Source organism: Brienomyrus brachyistius, chromosome 1 (genome assembly GCF_023856365.1).
Source record: "Brienomyrus brachyistius isolate T26 chromosome 1, BBRACH_0.4, whole genome shotgun sequence".
NCBI lineage: Eukaryota > Metazoa > Chordata > Actinopteri > Osteoglossiformes > Mormyridae > Brienomyrus > Brienomyrus brachyistius.
This window is the reverse complement of record NC_064533.1, coordinates 41,478,053-41,495,346: the sequence shown is the minus strand read 5'-3', so window position 1 is coordinate 41,495,346 and position 17,294 is coordinate 41,478,053. Positions and strand designations below refer to the sequence as shown.

The 17,294-nt window shown below is 37.4% G+C and overlaps 1 protein-coding gene across 1 annotated transcript; it reads left to right on the top strand.

The window, feature by feature from the left end:
* Window positions 1-208: 208 nt before the first annotated feature.
* Window positions 209-10,299, top strand: LOC125751977 (SLIT and NTRK-like protein 6). Its single transcript, XM_049031470.1, has 2 exons — window positions 209-719; window positions 4,775-10,299. The coding sequence occupies exon 2, from the start codon at window positions 4,789-4,791 to the stop codon at window positions 7,270-7,272; it is 2,484 nt and encodes an 827-aa protein (XP_048887427.1). The 5' UTR covers window positions 209-719; window positions 4,775-4,788; the 3' UTR covers window positions 7,273-10,299.
* Window positions 10,300-17,294: the final 6,995 nt, after the last annotated feature.

The window sequence follows — 17,294 nt, the reverse complement described above, 5'->3', positions numbered from 1 at the left end:
AATCAATAGGAGTTTCTAATTAAAAAGAGATAGATGCTGACATAAAACATTACAGTGTCAGCGCAATTATTTGGCCTAAATATTATCTGCATTTTATGAAGTGCGATAAATTCCGAGGAGACTGACTTCCAGCGCCACACATACCTCTGCAGAGCTGAGTTGTGTTACACACCTCACGGCATCAGAGGCGCACCGGAGCAGCAGCGTAGCTTCGGGAAGGAGGAGCCGAAGCAGCCAGGATCGGGGATCCACATTAGCGCGGAGAGGGATTGACTTAGATTGCGACAAGTCCACACGGTCACGCCTGCTTTATATAGCCACTGGCCAGTTTTGCAGACCTTAATGTGAAGGGGATACACCGAAGAACAGTTTTATGTATTTTATCATTTTTCCATGGCGCCGTCGGATTAGCAGAATTGCTGAACTGCACGCGATAAGGAAAAACTAAACTGGACTACATGGAAAAGAAATCTGGATAATACTTATAGCAAAAATGTTTGAGTATATTAACGTTTTAAAGTCTTTAGTGGGGTAGAAGAAACGTCTGAAAATATAAGACAGTTGAAATTACATGTATCTGGGCACTTAACTGCCAAGAGCTATGGAGAAGATATACACACTGTAAACGTCAAACATACTCTGCATTTTGAGATGAATCGTCCTTTAAAAACTTAACATTTTTTTGGATTATTTATTGACCTTCCTGTTCGACACACCGGGTACGTATTTCTTGCTTATGTATAGTTCTGTACCTGTACACCACCATCTAAATATTTAAGACACCTACGAAACCAAAGCTTATTAAATATAGCAATTAAAAGCTTTTGACAAGTTTCTGACAGTATTACCGGAAGTTCCGTATTCAGGTGTCTTTATTGCACAAATATTTTTAGGTCCCGGAAAGCCATGTTACAATATGAATTATACAAAACTAACTTCACCTTTTTCTACTTAAATAACATGATGTAGGCCTATACGCTGATATATCTGCTAACTTAAACTGTCCCATAAGTTAATCAATTGGTTGAGTTTTACATTGTTTATACTGGACGTTTTGAAAGCATTTAAGAATGGACAGAATACTTCTAACTAGCGCACACGTGGCATTTATCAAATGTTTTGCTGCACAAAAGTGTAGATGTGATAATTTGTACATGATATAAACGGTTCGCGTGTTTGTATGTCAAGTGAAAATGTTTCATAACTGCGATAAATGCCGAGTTAAAACACTTCATTGATGCAATGTGTCGACATATTCTATCTATGTTTGTCTACACACACGCACACACACAGAGAAAGTCGGAAATATAATCCAGGTACGTTTTATTTATACGTCCACTCATTCTGGCTATACGTTTAGGCTCCAAGGGGAGCTTCAGAACCATTTTAAGATGATCAATATAAGATCTTGTTGATTTAGAACAGTCGGGCAGCTAAATTTTGAACTTTGCGCCACCCATTCCTGTCCCTGTATGTGCGTTCCTTTTCCTTTTAACACGATGCATAATACATGCATCTGTAACAAATGCCAAGTGTGTACAATATTTTTACCCGTGTTCCTAACCTTACGAGCCGTATTTTGTTTTGTTTCCACAAAAGAAACTAAATCAAAATGCCTCTTCTTAAATGAGTAGCAATGATAAACATTCTTACTTTTTGTAGTTTGCCAATAGGAAGCATGCTGTGATTACGTGGTTGCAGTTGTATCTCTGTAGAAAGATACAAACACTGGACAGCCCATAGCTGCTTACTACGTACTATTGCTACTTTTTAATTCACCTCTGTACCTCTGTGTCGCCTATGTTCTGGTTCAGGTATTCTTTATAGACAGAAAATATTGGAGTGGTTAAGATAATCAGCCCTCTAACTGCCTGCTCGTAGATGCCCCACCAAGCATGCGGCAGAAAACAACCTTCAACTCCTTGCTGTAGGCTATGTCTCCGTTTGCCATATGCTGCTAAGGCGAAAAAGAATAATGCAATGGAAATGTTGGGAATGTATCATATTCAAGCACTAGGACACTCTGTGGCCTCCAGTTACAGACAATTGTGAAGACTAAAAAAATGTTGTTCTGGTGTTTGCTCAGAATTTTTACTGAAATATGAAAAGAAAATGGCATTTTAGATAAATGTATGGAAGTAATCAAAGCTGTTAAACAGCTCCCCTTTAAAGCAGCCCTATGTTTTTTTTATTGGTGTAACATATATAAACGGAAAGCTTTTTAAAGGTTTACTTGGATAAATAGGTGAGGCTGTTATAAACAGGATAAGAGTAAGATTTTTTTCTCCCGTTTTTCCTGTCTTTAAAAACACTTAACCATGTAGTGTTACAATTAGCATTGCAATTATGTAATGTGCCATTGTAATTTCAGTGCCATTAGCCGAACTGACATAACTGCTTATCATTTGGATATTAACCATAAAGTGTTTAACCCAAACAATGGTTCTTAGAGGATAACCAGTTAGTTTTAGGGTAGAACTTTAAACTCAAATTCTAAAACTTATCCTGATATAATTTATAGTGTAGAGAAAGCCAGCCAACGACCAGATGCATATTCATGCTTGGATGGTTGTTTATTTAGAATCTTTTTTGCTATAGGATTGTCTACATAATTAATAGGAGGTAGCTTGTATGTGCCATACTTGGGTGAAGATCGGAGAGTGGAAGGCAGTGAACAGTGGACATTCACGTACTCTTTGTGTCAAGAGCACTTACTATCTTCCTGTCCATCAGTGCTACATGGCATGCCATTATTACTTGACTGCATAATGAATGGTTTCTTGTCGGGCACTTTTAATGTCTTCAGGGACAAGAGGTTTCATACAGCCCCTGCTGTATTGGGGAGCACTTTTTACTGGGTCGTTTTATAAAAAGGGCATACTTTGAGTTGGTGAACTGAAATGCTTCATCTTGATTTAAGATATTGCATATTGCAGCAGATGCATTTCTTTTTTTGCTGAAATATGCATTTTGCAACATGTTACACAGACAAAACTAATGTTCTGAGCTGAGAAAAATGTTCAGTAAAAAAGACATTAAACACACAAATTGCCTCTAAGTATAACAATCATAATACAGGATATAGTCAATATTTATTTTTAAATTTATGAATTCATCCATGATTGCATTCATCGATATAGATATTACTTAGACAATGCACTATTGCTTACCACACAATATGATTTGAGCAGTTAAGTAGTTTCTTGAAATATGCTAGTAATATTAAACAGATGCTTAAAACTCATGTTTTTTTCCTCCATATTTATTTATCTACTTATTTATCTATAACTACAAGCCTGACCAGGAAAAGTGATGTGAGGATGGATGGAAGTATGATGGATGGATGGCAGGATGGTTGGATGGGAAATACAAAATCATAAACGATGGGAAATTCACAGTGGCTGCATAGCATATGAGTATGTTTTTGAGCTGCGAGACGACACAGGAGTGCCCAGAGGAAGCCTGTATGAACTGTGGGAATTATTAAAAGTACACACAAATAAGAGTGGAGGTAGATTATGATTCATTGCAAAATTTTGGAAAGGTACAGTATACTACTCACTGACCTTTAAAAGTAGGAGCTGTAAAACGTTTTTCTTTATTGTTCCTATGACTTACAGCACGGGCGTACTGTAGTTAAACACGAGTGGTGGGGGGCTGAGTCTTTACTAGGGGGGGGGGACTTATCAGCCACCAAAAATAGGTCTACTGATGCCCCTGACTTACAGTAATATACAGGAAAAGCCACTGGTGTTGTACAAATATTAAAATCAACAATGCATTCGTACTGTACTCAAAAATAATTGTATCACTACAAAATGTAATTTGCAACACTCAAATTCTATTTAGCAAATATAGTTTATGGACCTGTAGTGCACACAAATTGGTACTGACAAATCACTAGTGATGCATAAAGTTTGGCATACTGAGTCTTGTACTGCACTTGTTTACCAGTCTTCTCCTAGGCTGGGGGCAAGTATCATTAGTATATTTCATCATAATTAGCACTTAAATCATACCTGCCAGCTAAGTAAATGTTGTTGATGAGATAGTCATGCTTATGTTCATTAGGGATTGATTTTAAGCTTCACTTCATTCAAAAGGAGGCATGTTCCCTTCAACTGAAGCTCCATTTCATTCTTAAAATAGAGCAAAAACTGCTTCCTTTGTCATTTTTTGCCTTCAGCTTATGCCCATGCTGTAATTGTCAGCTGTATTTTTCCTACAGTTAACACAGCCAATTTTCCCATATGACACAATGTGTTTAATAAGCACATTCCTTAGTTTGTTTCACACAATAAATAAATAGTCTTTAATTTTAATGTGAAGAGGTTGTGATTAATGACTGTCTAGTTTGGATTTAATAATTGCTCATAATAAACTGTTTGAATCCTGTTAGGTTGCACTTACTGGCCATTGAATAGTCTTGTTAGGTTCTTACTTTATTAATAGTTATACATGTAGTTGTGTAGTTGTCAGTACCTCCTGCTCCAAAACTGCTTACACGTATACCTTGCCATTCATTGTAAGCTCAGCCTACCTTCACTTATGCCTATAGTTGACTTCTTGACAGCATGAATGTTTGCAATGTGCTATTTGCCTTACTTGAACATTATATATATATATATATATATATATATATATATATATATATATATATATCCTTATAAAAACAGAACTTATGTGAACTGTACATAAATACAAAGGGATAATCCCTGCACTTTCAGTAATTATTATTGAAGCATAGAAAAAATTAAAATCTTTGTCTTTTCAGACATCGAAGAGAAAATGCTGGCCTGCATGATCTTCTTTTACTCCTTTACTATTTCTGCTACCTCTCAAAGCATCCATCCTTCCAAGCCATCAGCGAAAACATCATGCGACAGTTTGTGCACTTGCACAGAAAAAGATGGTATTTTATATGTAAACTGTGAGCAAAGAAATATTACTAGAATTTCCGAAATCAAAGTGCCACTAGCCATTCCATTCCACCTAAATCTGCACAAAAATGACCTAGTGGAGCTGCACGCCGAAGACTTAAGTGATTTCAGGAATGCAGTCTCCCTTCATTTTGGAGCTAACAGTATACAAGAGCTGGAGCCAGGAATTTTCAGTGGGTTTAGCTCACTTAAGAAGTTGCATATCAACAGAAATTTCTTGGTCATGTTAAAAGAGGACACTTTTCAAGGCTTGGTCAATTTGGAGTACCTTCAAGCAGATACAAACTTTATTCGAGTTATTGAACCTGGGGCATTTAGCAAGCTTGTTCGGCTAAAAGTTCTCATACTGAATGACAATTCAATCGAGTTTATGCCCAGAAACATTTTTCGATTTGTGCCCTTGACCCATTTAGATGTGCGTGGAAACCAGCTGCAGTCTCTTCCTTATGTGGGCTTTCTTGAGCACATTGGCCGCATTATGGAGTTGCTGCTGGATGACAATGACTGGGTATGCGATTGTGAGATAATGCCTCTAAAAATCTGGATGGAGAATATGCGCACATTGTCTGCCATCAGTGAGGTGGTTTGCGTTGCCCCCCCACATCTAAAGGGCAGCCTTTTGGGCAAGGTGAAGAAGGATGTGCTGTGTCCCTCTCATGCTGACCTGGAGGAACCTTCCAAGCCATCAGACATGGAAGTGACGGCCACCCCAAAAGTCCTGCAAAATCCAAAAGCGACGGATCATGGGAAGATCCCAACACCAGCACTTGTACCGGGGAAGTTCTGTATTGAACAGTGTTCTTGCCATAGTTATCCCATGGCAGGTTTCTTAGTTCACTGTCAGGATCAAGGTATCCAAAAGATCTCTGATCTTGGATTACCATTACAGAGCCCAACAAAGCTTGTACTGACAGGAAATATGATTCAAACACTCCTAAAATATGACTTTGTGGCATATGAAAGTTTAGAATTACTGAATTTGGCAAACAACCAAATTTATTATATAGATAATGAAGCTTTTCTCAGTTTAGGCCATCTCAATAAGTTGTATCTGAATGGCAACAAACTTAATCAGTTATCATCAAGTATGTTTGTTGGACTCCATAACCTTGAGTATTTGTACTTGGAATACAATGTAATTAAAGACATTCTCCCTGGGACCTTTAACACTGTGCCGAATCTCAAACTTTTGTCATTAAACAACAATCTCCTGCAAACTCTTCCATCACAAATATTTCAAAATGTGCCACTTTCCAAATTGAATTTGAGGAAAAATCTCTTCATGCACATTCCTGTTAACGATGTGTTGGATCAGCTTGATTCTCTGGAGCAGATTTATTTGGAAGAAAACCCATGGGACTGTACTTGTGACTTGATTGGCTTTAAACAATGGGTAGAGAAGCTTGGGAAAGATACAGTAGTGGGTGCTATTTTATGTCACTCCCCAAGGAAAACAGCCAAGATGGAACTGAGGACTCTGAGACATGACGCCATATGCCCCAGCCTAGTGACATACAGCTTTGTGCCAACAGAGGAGGATAATGGAGATGTGACAACCACTTCTACCACAACAAACACCATGAGGGGCTTCTTTCATTCTCTCAGAGACACCATCCCCCTTTCAGTGTTAATTCTTAGCTTGTTGATCCTTTTTCTCATTATTGTTTTTTGTACTGCTGGAATTATTGTCTTGATCTTGCACCGTCGACGTAAGTCAATGAAGGAACAAGTCGAGGACCAGCCTAGGGAAAATAGTCCTATACACCTGCAATACAGGATGTTTGGCCAGAAAACCACTCATCATGTAGCATCAAGGCCGAGAATGGACATGTATGATGGGGCGACATGCAGCCCTATAATTCAGGTGTGCAGAAATCCCACCTATTGTGCTCGTCAGAAAGAGCAAGAACTGGTTGAGCATGATATGGTGGAGCCAAAGCATATTTGTAGGGTTCTCCTGGAGAAGAAGAATGAGTCACCCCTTACAGGATCACATATGAAATTTAGAGCTGTGACAGACTACCCATCAGACTTTGTTACCCTCGGTGACACAAACTGCTTGTACCGGAACATTATTGAGTGTGAAAGGGAGCTCCAGCAACTTGGAATCACAGAGTGCCTCAGGAAGAACATCTCCCAGCTACAGCCTACATTGGATGTTCCTGGTCAGGGAAGACATGAGGAACTGAAATTAATGGAGACAATCATGTACACAAGACCAAGAAAAGTCATGGTTGAACAAACAAAAAATGAATATTTTGAACTGAAAGCAAATTTACAGACAGAGCCTGACTACCTTGAGGTCCTGGAACATCAGACAACATGTAACTGAAAAAATATATTTACAAGTTTTTTTTTTAATATATATAAAGTGCCTTTGGAAACTGGTTTCTTTTAAAATGTACTTTCCATATTCTTGTGAAATCCAAAGCATCAATATTATATTTGAACTCAGTTTCAGCAGGTGATTGTTGAAAAAGGGGGTTGAAAACTAATAAAAGAGTCCACACACCTGCAGAAAGTTTTTATCTAGGTAGTTTCATGAGAAATGTTTTGTATTCTGGCAAACCCACAAGCTGTCTTTCTTGGTCATTGGTATTATTCCATTGAATTTCAGAAACAGTTGTCATACAAACAAACAAATAAATATGCCAAGTTACATGGAGGATGAAACTGAATACCAGATAACATGCCATTTTTAGTTTTACAATGCAAATATGAGCAAGTTATCATATATATTGTGAATTTGCATTTTAAACTAAGAATTAAAAATGAATTACAAAAATTGGTAAAATTAATCTTTCCTGAATTTCTCAGTATCTGAATGTCTAGGGTCAGAAAAGCACTTACTGCGAATATGAATATGTAATGTGTGTGTATGTATATATAGTGGTAATATTTACTGTAATATCTTTTAATGATAAGAATTGCACTACCCAGAATACCATTGGGCATGACAATCTTTAATACTGCTGAATAATATTTGGTAAGACTATACTTAAGGTCATGTTTTTAGTAATTTATAAATGCATTCATAACAAATAATAACAAATAATAATGCATTCATAAACTTGGCTATACATATTTATCAAAAGGCATAATGCATTATAGACATGTGAATAATCCGTTATTAATGCTTTTTGATGCATTATATGCATTATATGCATTATAAATACATTTACAACAAATTATAATGGTACTTATAAGTGTTAAGGATGCTTTGTACTGCATCTGTCTATGACATCTTTAATGCATTATAAATGAGAGCTTCATAAGGCAGTCATAATGCATAATAAACATAACAGTAATATGCCTTTTTATAAGTATTTATATCCATTTTTGAATGCTTTTTGAATGTGTTATGTTACATTATGAATGTGTTTAAATTACTAAAAACATGGCTTTAAGTAAGGTGTTACGTAATATTTTTTTGTTTTAAAATATAACCAACACATATACCCTACTGTATTTGCTAGAAGAAAACAACTATGCTAGTATCATCTGTAATTTTATGTTGAAACATGCATATATGAATGATACTTAATAGCATGTTATTTTTGGACTAAACATCTGTGGCCAACTTTTCCTTTTTTAATAGCACAGCTTTATTGTATGCCAGTGTAGATTTATTTAAAATATTTATTCATCTTTGGTTTGTGTATATCTTCACATATATTTGTTTTGTGTGCCTTTAATGTTGTAAAGATAGAACTTATGTGAACTGTATATAAAGGTTTATAATACAAAGGAAAAGGCATTCTTCATCACTGTGTTTATAACACAATAAGGCACTGTACACCATTTTCCCTTTCTTTGACAAAGTAGTTTATCGGGTGGCAGTTGACAGAATAAATTTCACTGATACCATTCTTTCTTTCTTTTTTTTAACCTGACACTCAAATGCAAGAGGAGTGAATTCAAGCAATTCAGGCTACCTGTAAAGTGGATTGCATAGTGTAGTTTCATTATAAATCAACGGACATCAACGGTATCGTTTTATTTGACTGTTTAACTTTTCTATTGGGTAATGATGTTATAAAATTGTTGTTATTTTCATGCCACTTATTCAAAAACAACCGAGAAAGGCTTTTTCGGTTTTAAAATGTCAAATACTCCAATTGGCAGTTTATTTTAAACGATGTGATAAGATCAGAAAAAGGTACAATATTAATCTTAATTGTGAATTTTAGCATCAAATTTAGCTAGGTCACTGAAAACTGAGACAAGATCATTCAAGTTAACCCAGATATTTTTCTTTATATTTTATGATTACTTGTAAGAATAATTGTTCGAGTACTCTCTTGTCTGTAAGTAATCACAGATATATTTTTCTCTTTGAACAGTCAAGTTCACTAGAAAGAACCCTAGGGGTCCGTTTTCAATCAAAGAATTTCAATAAGACAAATAATATTTGGGAGGAACAGTATTCATCCTGCTGGTAAATACACTGTAGCCGGAACAGGTCACCTTTTGCACCTTTGATTCTTGGTATGATCTTAGGTGCCACCTTGCAAACAATATCTGTCTACACAGCATATAATTAATTCTGTTACCCTCATTTAATGAATCAGTAATTCTTCAGATTAGGGACAAAACAGGTTTTGATTTTCTAAAAAAATATTTAGATTATTTTTAAAATCTATAAATACAGCTTTGTTAATTAAATGAGGTTATAGTTGTCTAAACATGTTTTGGTACAACCTCCCAGTATATTTTTTAAAGTAATTGCATATTTGTTGGAACAGCACTCAGTTTTTGTCAACACCATCAGACGTGGAAATGTTTACAGTATAAAATTGTTCAAAATTAACTTATTACAAGTATTTTGAGTCATCAGTTTTTTTGGTCCCTTTGGTAGAGAATTATGTGTTCTGAAAGAGTACCAGCTTGCTTCTCCAAGTTTGGTGTGAAAATGAACATCCTCTGTTCACTCCTCAATGTGGTTCCACTGCTTCCATTCCACCTGTGTTTTCCCTTCTCTGGAGAAACACCAGGTCCATAAAAGACAAGATTCACTCACTGGAGAGCAACACAGAAGTTGGAAACTCTCTTCAAACTTGCTACTTTCCACAGCATTGAATGACTTTAGGACCTCAAGTATTAATTTTGCATTCTCATGGTTTTGAGACTGACATATCTCTCAATCTGAGGCTCTTGGAGGTATGATGTAAAATGGGCGCAGTGCACAGAAGGATGAATAACTCATCCTTTGACACTTTACTTTCTCCCTGGTGATGATGTCTTTTTTGTCTGTGGTTAACCCTGCATTGATTTCCAAAAACTTCTGAACACTTAATGAGATGGTCGGGAGGAACCTGGGCTTCCTTTGATTTTTATGTATTTATTTATTTATTTATTTATATATATGTCAAGCCAAACTCAGGAACTGGATGCATGAGGTAATACTTTCTCAGAATTTTTCTAGACAAAGACAGTTTTGGATGCAGTCATACAGGTTTGCCTCTTTTGTGAGTGTGAAGAGCATTTCTTTTCAGCTCTTTTATGATGGATATATATGATGGATAATCATTAGCAACACCTTATAGACTATTAAGTTGAGAGGGTATTAAAATGAGATTCGATTGAAATTCATGATCACATGTGTTTCTCACAGCAGCCATCTTGTTTATCATCTGATGCACATGACCTATATAATCTATTATATATTAAGGCTTTCTTAGAGATCATTTTACAAAGATGTTGTTTTTTTGTCATTTTATTGTTGATACACTATGGTTGTGACATGCAAGGTGTTAATAGATTTAAATTGAGAAAAATATAAAAAACAGAGCCAGAATTCTCTCATGTTATGAGGAAAAACAAGGAAACGGTAAAGGGGTCTTCTGAGTTTTAGTTGCCCTCTATTATTCCTGATTTTTTTTTTCATTTAAAAAGACTCTTCATAGTTATAATATTTAATTTTACAATACTTTTTCAGATGTTTAAAATACATGAGACTTGCTTCAGGACATTTTTCAGGCACCAGTCACATATCATATAATAAATTTGCTTTATAAAACAACATGAAATCATACATGATTGTGCTTTTGTCCTAGGTAACATTTTGATTAGTTTTTAAAACAACATTGTGTTCATGTTTTTTATCCAAAAACCTTGTTTTATCTGGCGGACATGTTTCAAGAATAACTGGAATATGCTTTATGAATGATTGGTTACTGGCCTTTTGAAATACATTTATTTTGTTTAAATAAAGGAATTGTGTGAACTTTACATAGGAAGATTAGAAGTCAACCTCACATTATGAAGTCAGCCATCCCCTGATGTCAGTTTGAAATCAACATGAAATGTCACTCTGAAACACACTTCTTTTTTGTCTCAGTGTACAATTACTGAAAACGCCCTTGCTGTACATTCCAGACATGAAATCCCATTTTATGTGCTGCAGGGTAAATATATTTATTGCATGTTTTAATGTGCACCCATAAAGGACAGAAACTGAAAACAATATTTTCACTGTAGTGTTGTCACATGATCCTTTGGTAGCTCTGGTATTGTTCCCCGCTCAAGTGTAGCCCGTTTAGTGCTGCTCAGCATTGACCCCTTAACTATATTTAGCTGCCTGCTTGCATTGTAGAAATTAACCAAAGCAACAAAAGGCACAATATGGGATTATATTAGAGGATTATTCCTTTCATGGCAAAGTTGGACATGATAAAGATCTATATTTTGAAATTCATTTAGTCATCTGAATCATTTAAAAAGGACCAAGCACCAAAGGTGTATGCACCTATTGTAATTGTTAGCATTTTTCACTATTATTACTATTATTATACTCTCTGCCATGGGAGTCTATGGCAACCCAAAGAAGTGATTGGTAACTTTTTTTGAAAATTGGCACATCGAAAGATGACAGTTCAATCTATGCATACACCACATTTGGGGTCAATTCATCCCTCTAGTGCCACCATCAGTTCAAATTTCAAGATACATTTTTGCTTATAACCTTTGAACCCCTTGGCCTAAATTTGACTTAATCCATATGGTAATTTCCACCATTTAGAATTTTTCTGAAAACATACTTACTATATGCAAACTCGTCCTAGTCTGTTGAACTAATCACCACAAAATGTGGAGTGCATGATGTAGATAGGGTTGGGACCAAAAATTATTCAAAGAATTATCCTAAGTCAAATGGTTTGGCCACTGCCATCCTATGAATTTCATGACAAAGCCACCCAACTGGAAGTAAGGCCATATCTCAGAAAAGCTTTGATATATCAAAACCAAATGTGGTAGCAGGACTTAAGACCCAATTCTAAGGAAGCATAATAAAAATGGTGTCCTAGTAGGGGGTGCTACAATAAGCAAAAATATGTTTTGGCTAAGAACTGTTGATCAGTTTGCCTTAGAAAAATAAATCTTGCTAATTATAGGGGATATTTCCAGGTGGGTGCTTGAAAATTTTCATGTCCCCCTAATTCATGCAGCTGTCATTTTGGATTTTAGTGAAAATGTGTTTTCCACAGCCCACAAATTTGTTCCAGTCTTCAACTTTATAATTTGGCACACTGATAGAGGCCAGTCCAATGCATTTAGTCACCAAATTTGGGGTCAAACAAAGCCACTAAACAGGAAGAGAGACCATGTGCTCTATATTCTACCTGTGTAAAGTGGAAGCAAAGTAGTTTTGCTAGTTAATTCATAGCAGCACATTGCTCATTTTCATGCCATGCCCGGATAAAGAACAAACTGTACCTTTCAGAAGAGTTCATTATCAGAATTAAGCCCATACTGTAATCGAAAGGACATTTATCTTGCTTGAAAATGTGTTTCAGATATTTTGATAAGTCAGGTGGAACATTACAATACAACCCTCAGAAGGTCACAGCATTCTTTGTGTCATGTTGTATGTTGCCACGAGTGATGGATGTGTGTTGGACATAAATAAGGACACATCAGAGGACTTTAGAAGGCTTGATGCTGAATTGCATTTGCTGATGCCAAGACATGTTTGATCAAGGAGGGATCAGCTGGCAGAAAAGCTAAATCATCTGTTGCCTGGTAAGGACTTCATTTCACTTTATAAATAAATAAAATAAAACATACAAGTATAATTAAGTCCACATTCCCAACCACTGCTTACTTTCAGTAGCGAGCTTCCCTGTCTTCTGACATTATTATATTGCTTTCGGCACTGCAGTAATAATGCCAGAAAACGAGGACACGCTTGTCACTACCTCATCCCATGGCTGTTTCACCTTGAAAAGCTTTGATGGAACAACAATGCTCCCGTAGATGCTTGTACAGTTTCACTTCACATACGAGCACGTCTCTTCCCTCATGTGAAAAGTGATCTGACTTGCCAGGCAAATGCACCATTGTAATGGCAATCTGCAGCAGATCATGCGCTGCTACCTTTTGATTGTGAAAAAACATGCCATTCTGATTGGTTTATTGCGTATTACACCCAAAATATGCCTCGGAATAATTAAGACAGTTGGACAACCTTTTTCCGCCTTGCGCTAGCGCAAATTCTGGTTTATCTTCCATCAAAATAGCTAAATGGATTTGGACACGCATATAACTATTCATTCTGATTTTTGATTTATGCTTTGCGTCAGATCGTCAAAATAGAGGCCCATATCTCAGCAACGCTTTGATTTGTAAAAATCCAATTTGGCAAATAGACTTGGGACACCATTCTGTGGAGGCACAACAAAAATTGCAATAGGCAAAATTGTGTTTTAATTAATAACTGTTGATTAGTTTGAGTAAGGACAATTCTTATATCTGCTGATGCCATGGTATGTGCCCAAGCTGATCTTTGGTAATTTGCATGTCCATCTAATTTATGAGGCTGCTGTATTGGAATTTATTGAAAAATTAACAATTTTCCCACAAATTTTGTCCAATCTTCCTCAAATGTGTGAATGATAATCTTCGTACTGAGCCTTATATCACTGAGCCAGATGATCGTCCCAGCATGCTTCAAATCCACCACCATCATCCCAGTGCCAAAGACGTCTTCAGTCTCCTGCCTGAATGACTACCGTCCCATCGCTCTGACACCCATCGCCATGAAGTGCTTCGAAAGACTCGTCATGTCGCAGGTGAAAAACAACCTCCCCCGATCACTGGACCCGCTACAGTTTGCCTATCGCACAAATAGGTCAACCGAGGACGCCATATCCACCGCACTTCACCTTTCCCTCTCTCATCTGGACATAATAAAGATTGCTTTTATATGCGACTACTGTTCATAGACTTTAGTTCAGCCTTCAACACCATCATTCCACAAAGACTGTGTGTGAAACTGAGCTGATTGGGACTGAGCACCTCACTCTGCAACTGGATTCTGGATTTTCTCTCAGAGAGGCCTCAGTCTGTTCGAATCAACAACAGCCTCTCCAGCACCATCAGACTGAGCACAGGTGCTCCTCAGGGCTGCGTTCTCAGTCCACTTCTTTTCACAATCCTGACCCATGACTGCACCGTCCTGCACAGCTCAAACCACATCATCAAATTCGCAGACGACACGATGGTGGTGGGGCTCATCAGCAACAAAGATGAGTCGGCGTACAGAGACGAGGTTCAGCAGCTGTCCACGTGGTGCAGTGAGAACAACCTGTCGTTGAATGTGGACAAAACCAAGGAAATGGTTGTTGACTTCAGGAGAACTCGCCCCAGCCACACACCACTCAGCATCCACAGTTCCACGGTTGAGATGGTAAAAAACACCAAGTTCCTAGGAGTTCACATCTCAGACGACCTCACCTGGACCACCAACACCACCTCCATCACCAAAAAGGCCCAGCAACGTCTCCACTTCCTGAGACGGCTTAAGCGAGCCAACCTCCCACCCTCACCGTGTTCTACAGGGGCACTATAGAGAGTGTCCTGACCAGCTGCATCTCCGTCTGGTTTGGAAACAGCACGGTTTCCGATAACCGACGGCTTCAAAGGATCGTCAAAGCAGCTGGGAACATCAATGGTGCGTCTCTCCCATCGCTGCAAGACATCTTCAACAAGCGCTGCATCCGGAGGGCCTCCTGCATCGTGCTTGACTCCTCTCATCCTTTACACGGACTCTTCACACTCCTCCCATCTGGCAGACGCTATCGCAGCATTAGGACTCGATCTTCCAGGCTGCGGGATAGCTTTTTCCCACAAGCCATTAGACTCCTGAACACACTTACCCCCCCACACACACCCGGACTGCTAATAAATTGACTCCTGCACATCTGCACTTTACACACAAACTCTGCTACAAGCATTTTTGCACTTCTGCCACTTATTTGCACATTTTCCATATATAACTATTATAACCTCCTCTACCTTTATCTCCAAGTATAGTATATATTTTTTGTATACCTTATATTTATTTACTTTGTTTACCACATGCCTATTTTGTTACATGTCTTTCTCTCGTCTGCACTGAAAAAAACTGGAGCCACGTCATCTCGTCTGTACAGTAATTGTACAGTATATAGCAGAGATGACAATAAAGTTTACTTTGACTTTGACTTTGACAAGATGTACCCAAGGGATTTTTGTGCCCATCATTTTCAATTGAATTTTTCAGCAAAGCTGCCAATCAGGATGTGTGGCCATATTTCATCAAAGCTTTTGTGTTTTGAGACCACACTTGATAAGTGGACTCAGGGCCACACCTTCAGGATGTCCACCAAATTTCATGTCATTTGACCACAACAAGCTGAAATATATAAACTATTAAGCTGAGAGGCTATTAAAATGAGATTTGATTGAAATGCATGATCACATGTACATTTTGATGTATTGGTCTTACAAAAGCGGCCATGACCAGGGATGTTCAGCTGTCTCTGCCCATCCCATTTTGTCCCTATTTTGCCAGCAGTTGCCGCTGGCCTTTCCGTATGTTCCTAATGGTTCCAACCAATTTTAGCACTCCTACCTTTTCTGCTTGTCTACTAGCTTTTACTTCTGAGATTCTCTCTAACTATACCCATGCATCTAATGCTCTTGATGGTCCTGCTGTCATTAAGCATAGGTCTTTCCCTTTCTCCCTTTCCTTTTATTGTTTCACTCCACCCCTTCGACTGCTAGACTTCTCATTAACAATTAAATATCTGCACATATCACTCACTCCCTCTTTCAGCTTAACTGGTAACACTTCACTTTCTGTATACAATATAAACTCTTTCTGATGACTTTTAAGGCCAAATGTACTCCCCAGTATATTGCATAGCTTCTCCTCTCATATTCACCTGTGCATTCCCTCAAGTCTGCAGGTACTGGTCTCCGTTGCTTGCCTTCTATAAGTGGCAGGGCCTTCAAGTTTTTAGCCCCAACATTTTGGAACTCACTACTATAAAGCCTCTGAGACCTATGCTCCACGTTTCTTTTTAGACGAATTTAAAAACATCTTTTCACTTAGTGATTCACTTCCTGAACTTTTTCCTGATCTGTTGGTGTTGCAGTTTTTCTTGAATGTTTCATTCCATGTGTTAGCTTATGACATATGATCTATGTTCATATATTACTATATTCTTATACTTCCTCTTTTTGAATTCTTTTCCATGGCATTTATGCCATAGTGGTGTGCTTGGCCCAATTTTTGCTGTCTGCAGCTATATTATTTATCTATATTTCTTTTCCATGGTTTTCCAACCTCACAGTCAAATGTTAACTGTACAGTAATAAGTGATGTTTTCACATGTACTGGAGTTACCATGGCTATGTGAGAGGTAAATAATGTGCTTTTGACCTTTATTTCATTCTACACCCACTTCTCCCATCTTAACCCATTCCTCATCTAGAGGGCAAATATTTTAGCATGCTTTCACTGAATAAGCCAAAAACTGTATATTAAAGTAGATGACTCACTTAGGTATGTTGATCAGGATTAAGCATTTGTTGTGTTTTTATCCAGGCAAAGCTACAGCCAAGTACAGTGAAATACTGGTATTTTTTCACAAGACACAGGAAAAAGCTTGCATGTGTTTATGGTAATGGAAGGGGGATATTTCCCGTGTTTAGTTTTGCAAATGGACTTAAGAGTAGCAGAAATTTATATGGGGTCTGGGTTGCTTTCAAAATATAGGAAAGACAAAATTTATGCAAGAAACAGCAATTGGTATTTCTGTTTCAAAGAAAAAGAGAGAATGTGTTATTTTCTGTGGGAAAAGGGACATAGAAAACAGAAAATAAGAAGTTACTACCAAAAATAAATATTTACTCTGTTGTGTGATTTGAGGGCTATGGACTTTCCTGTCCATTTTGATCTAAGGAGTTAGTCGTGCAATTATAAATCATAAAAGGAGAAAATCTATGCTTTAATACAGACTTTGAATCATAAATGACAGAATATTTGCTCTTTATGTATTGATATTTTAAGTCCAGCAGTTCATAAAT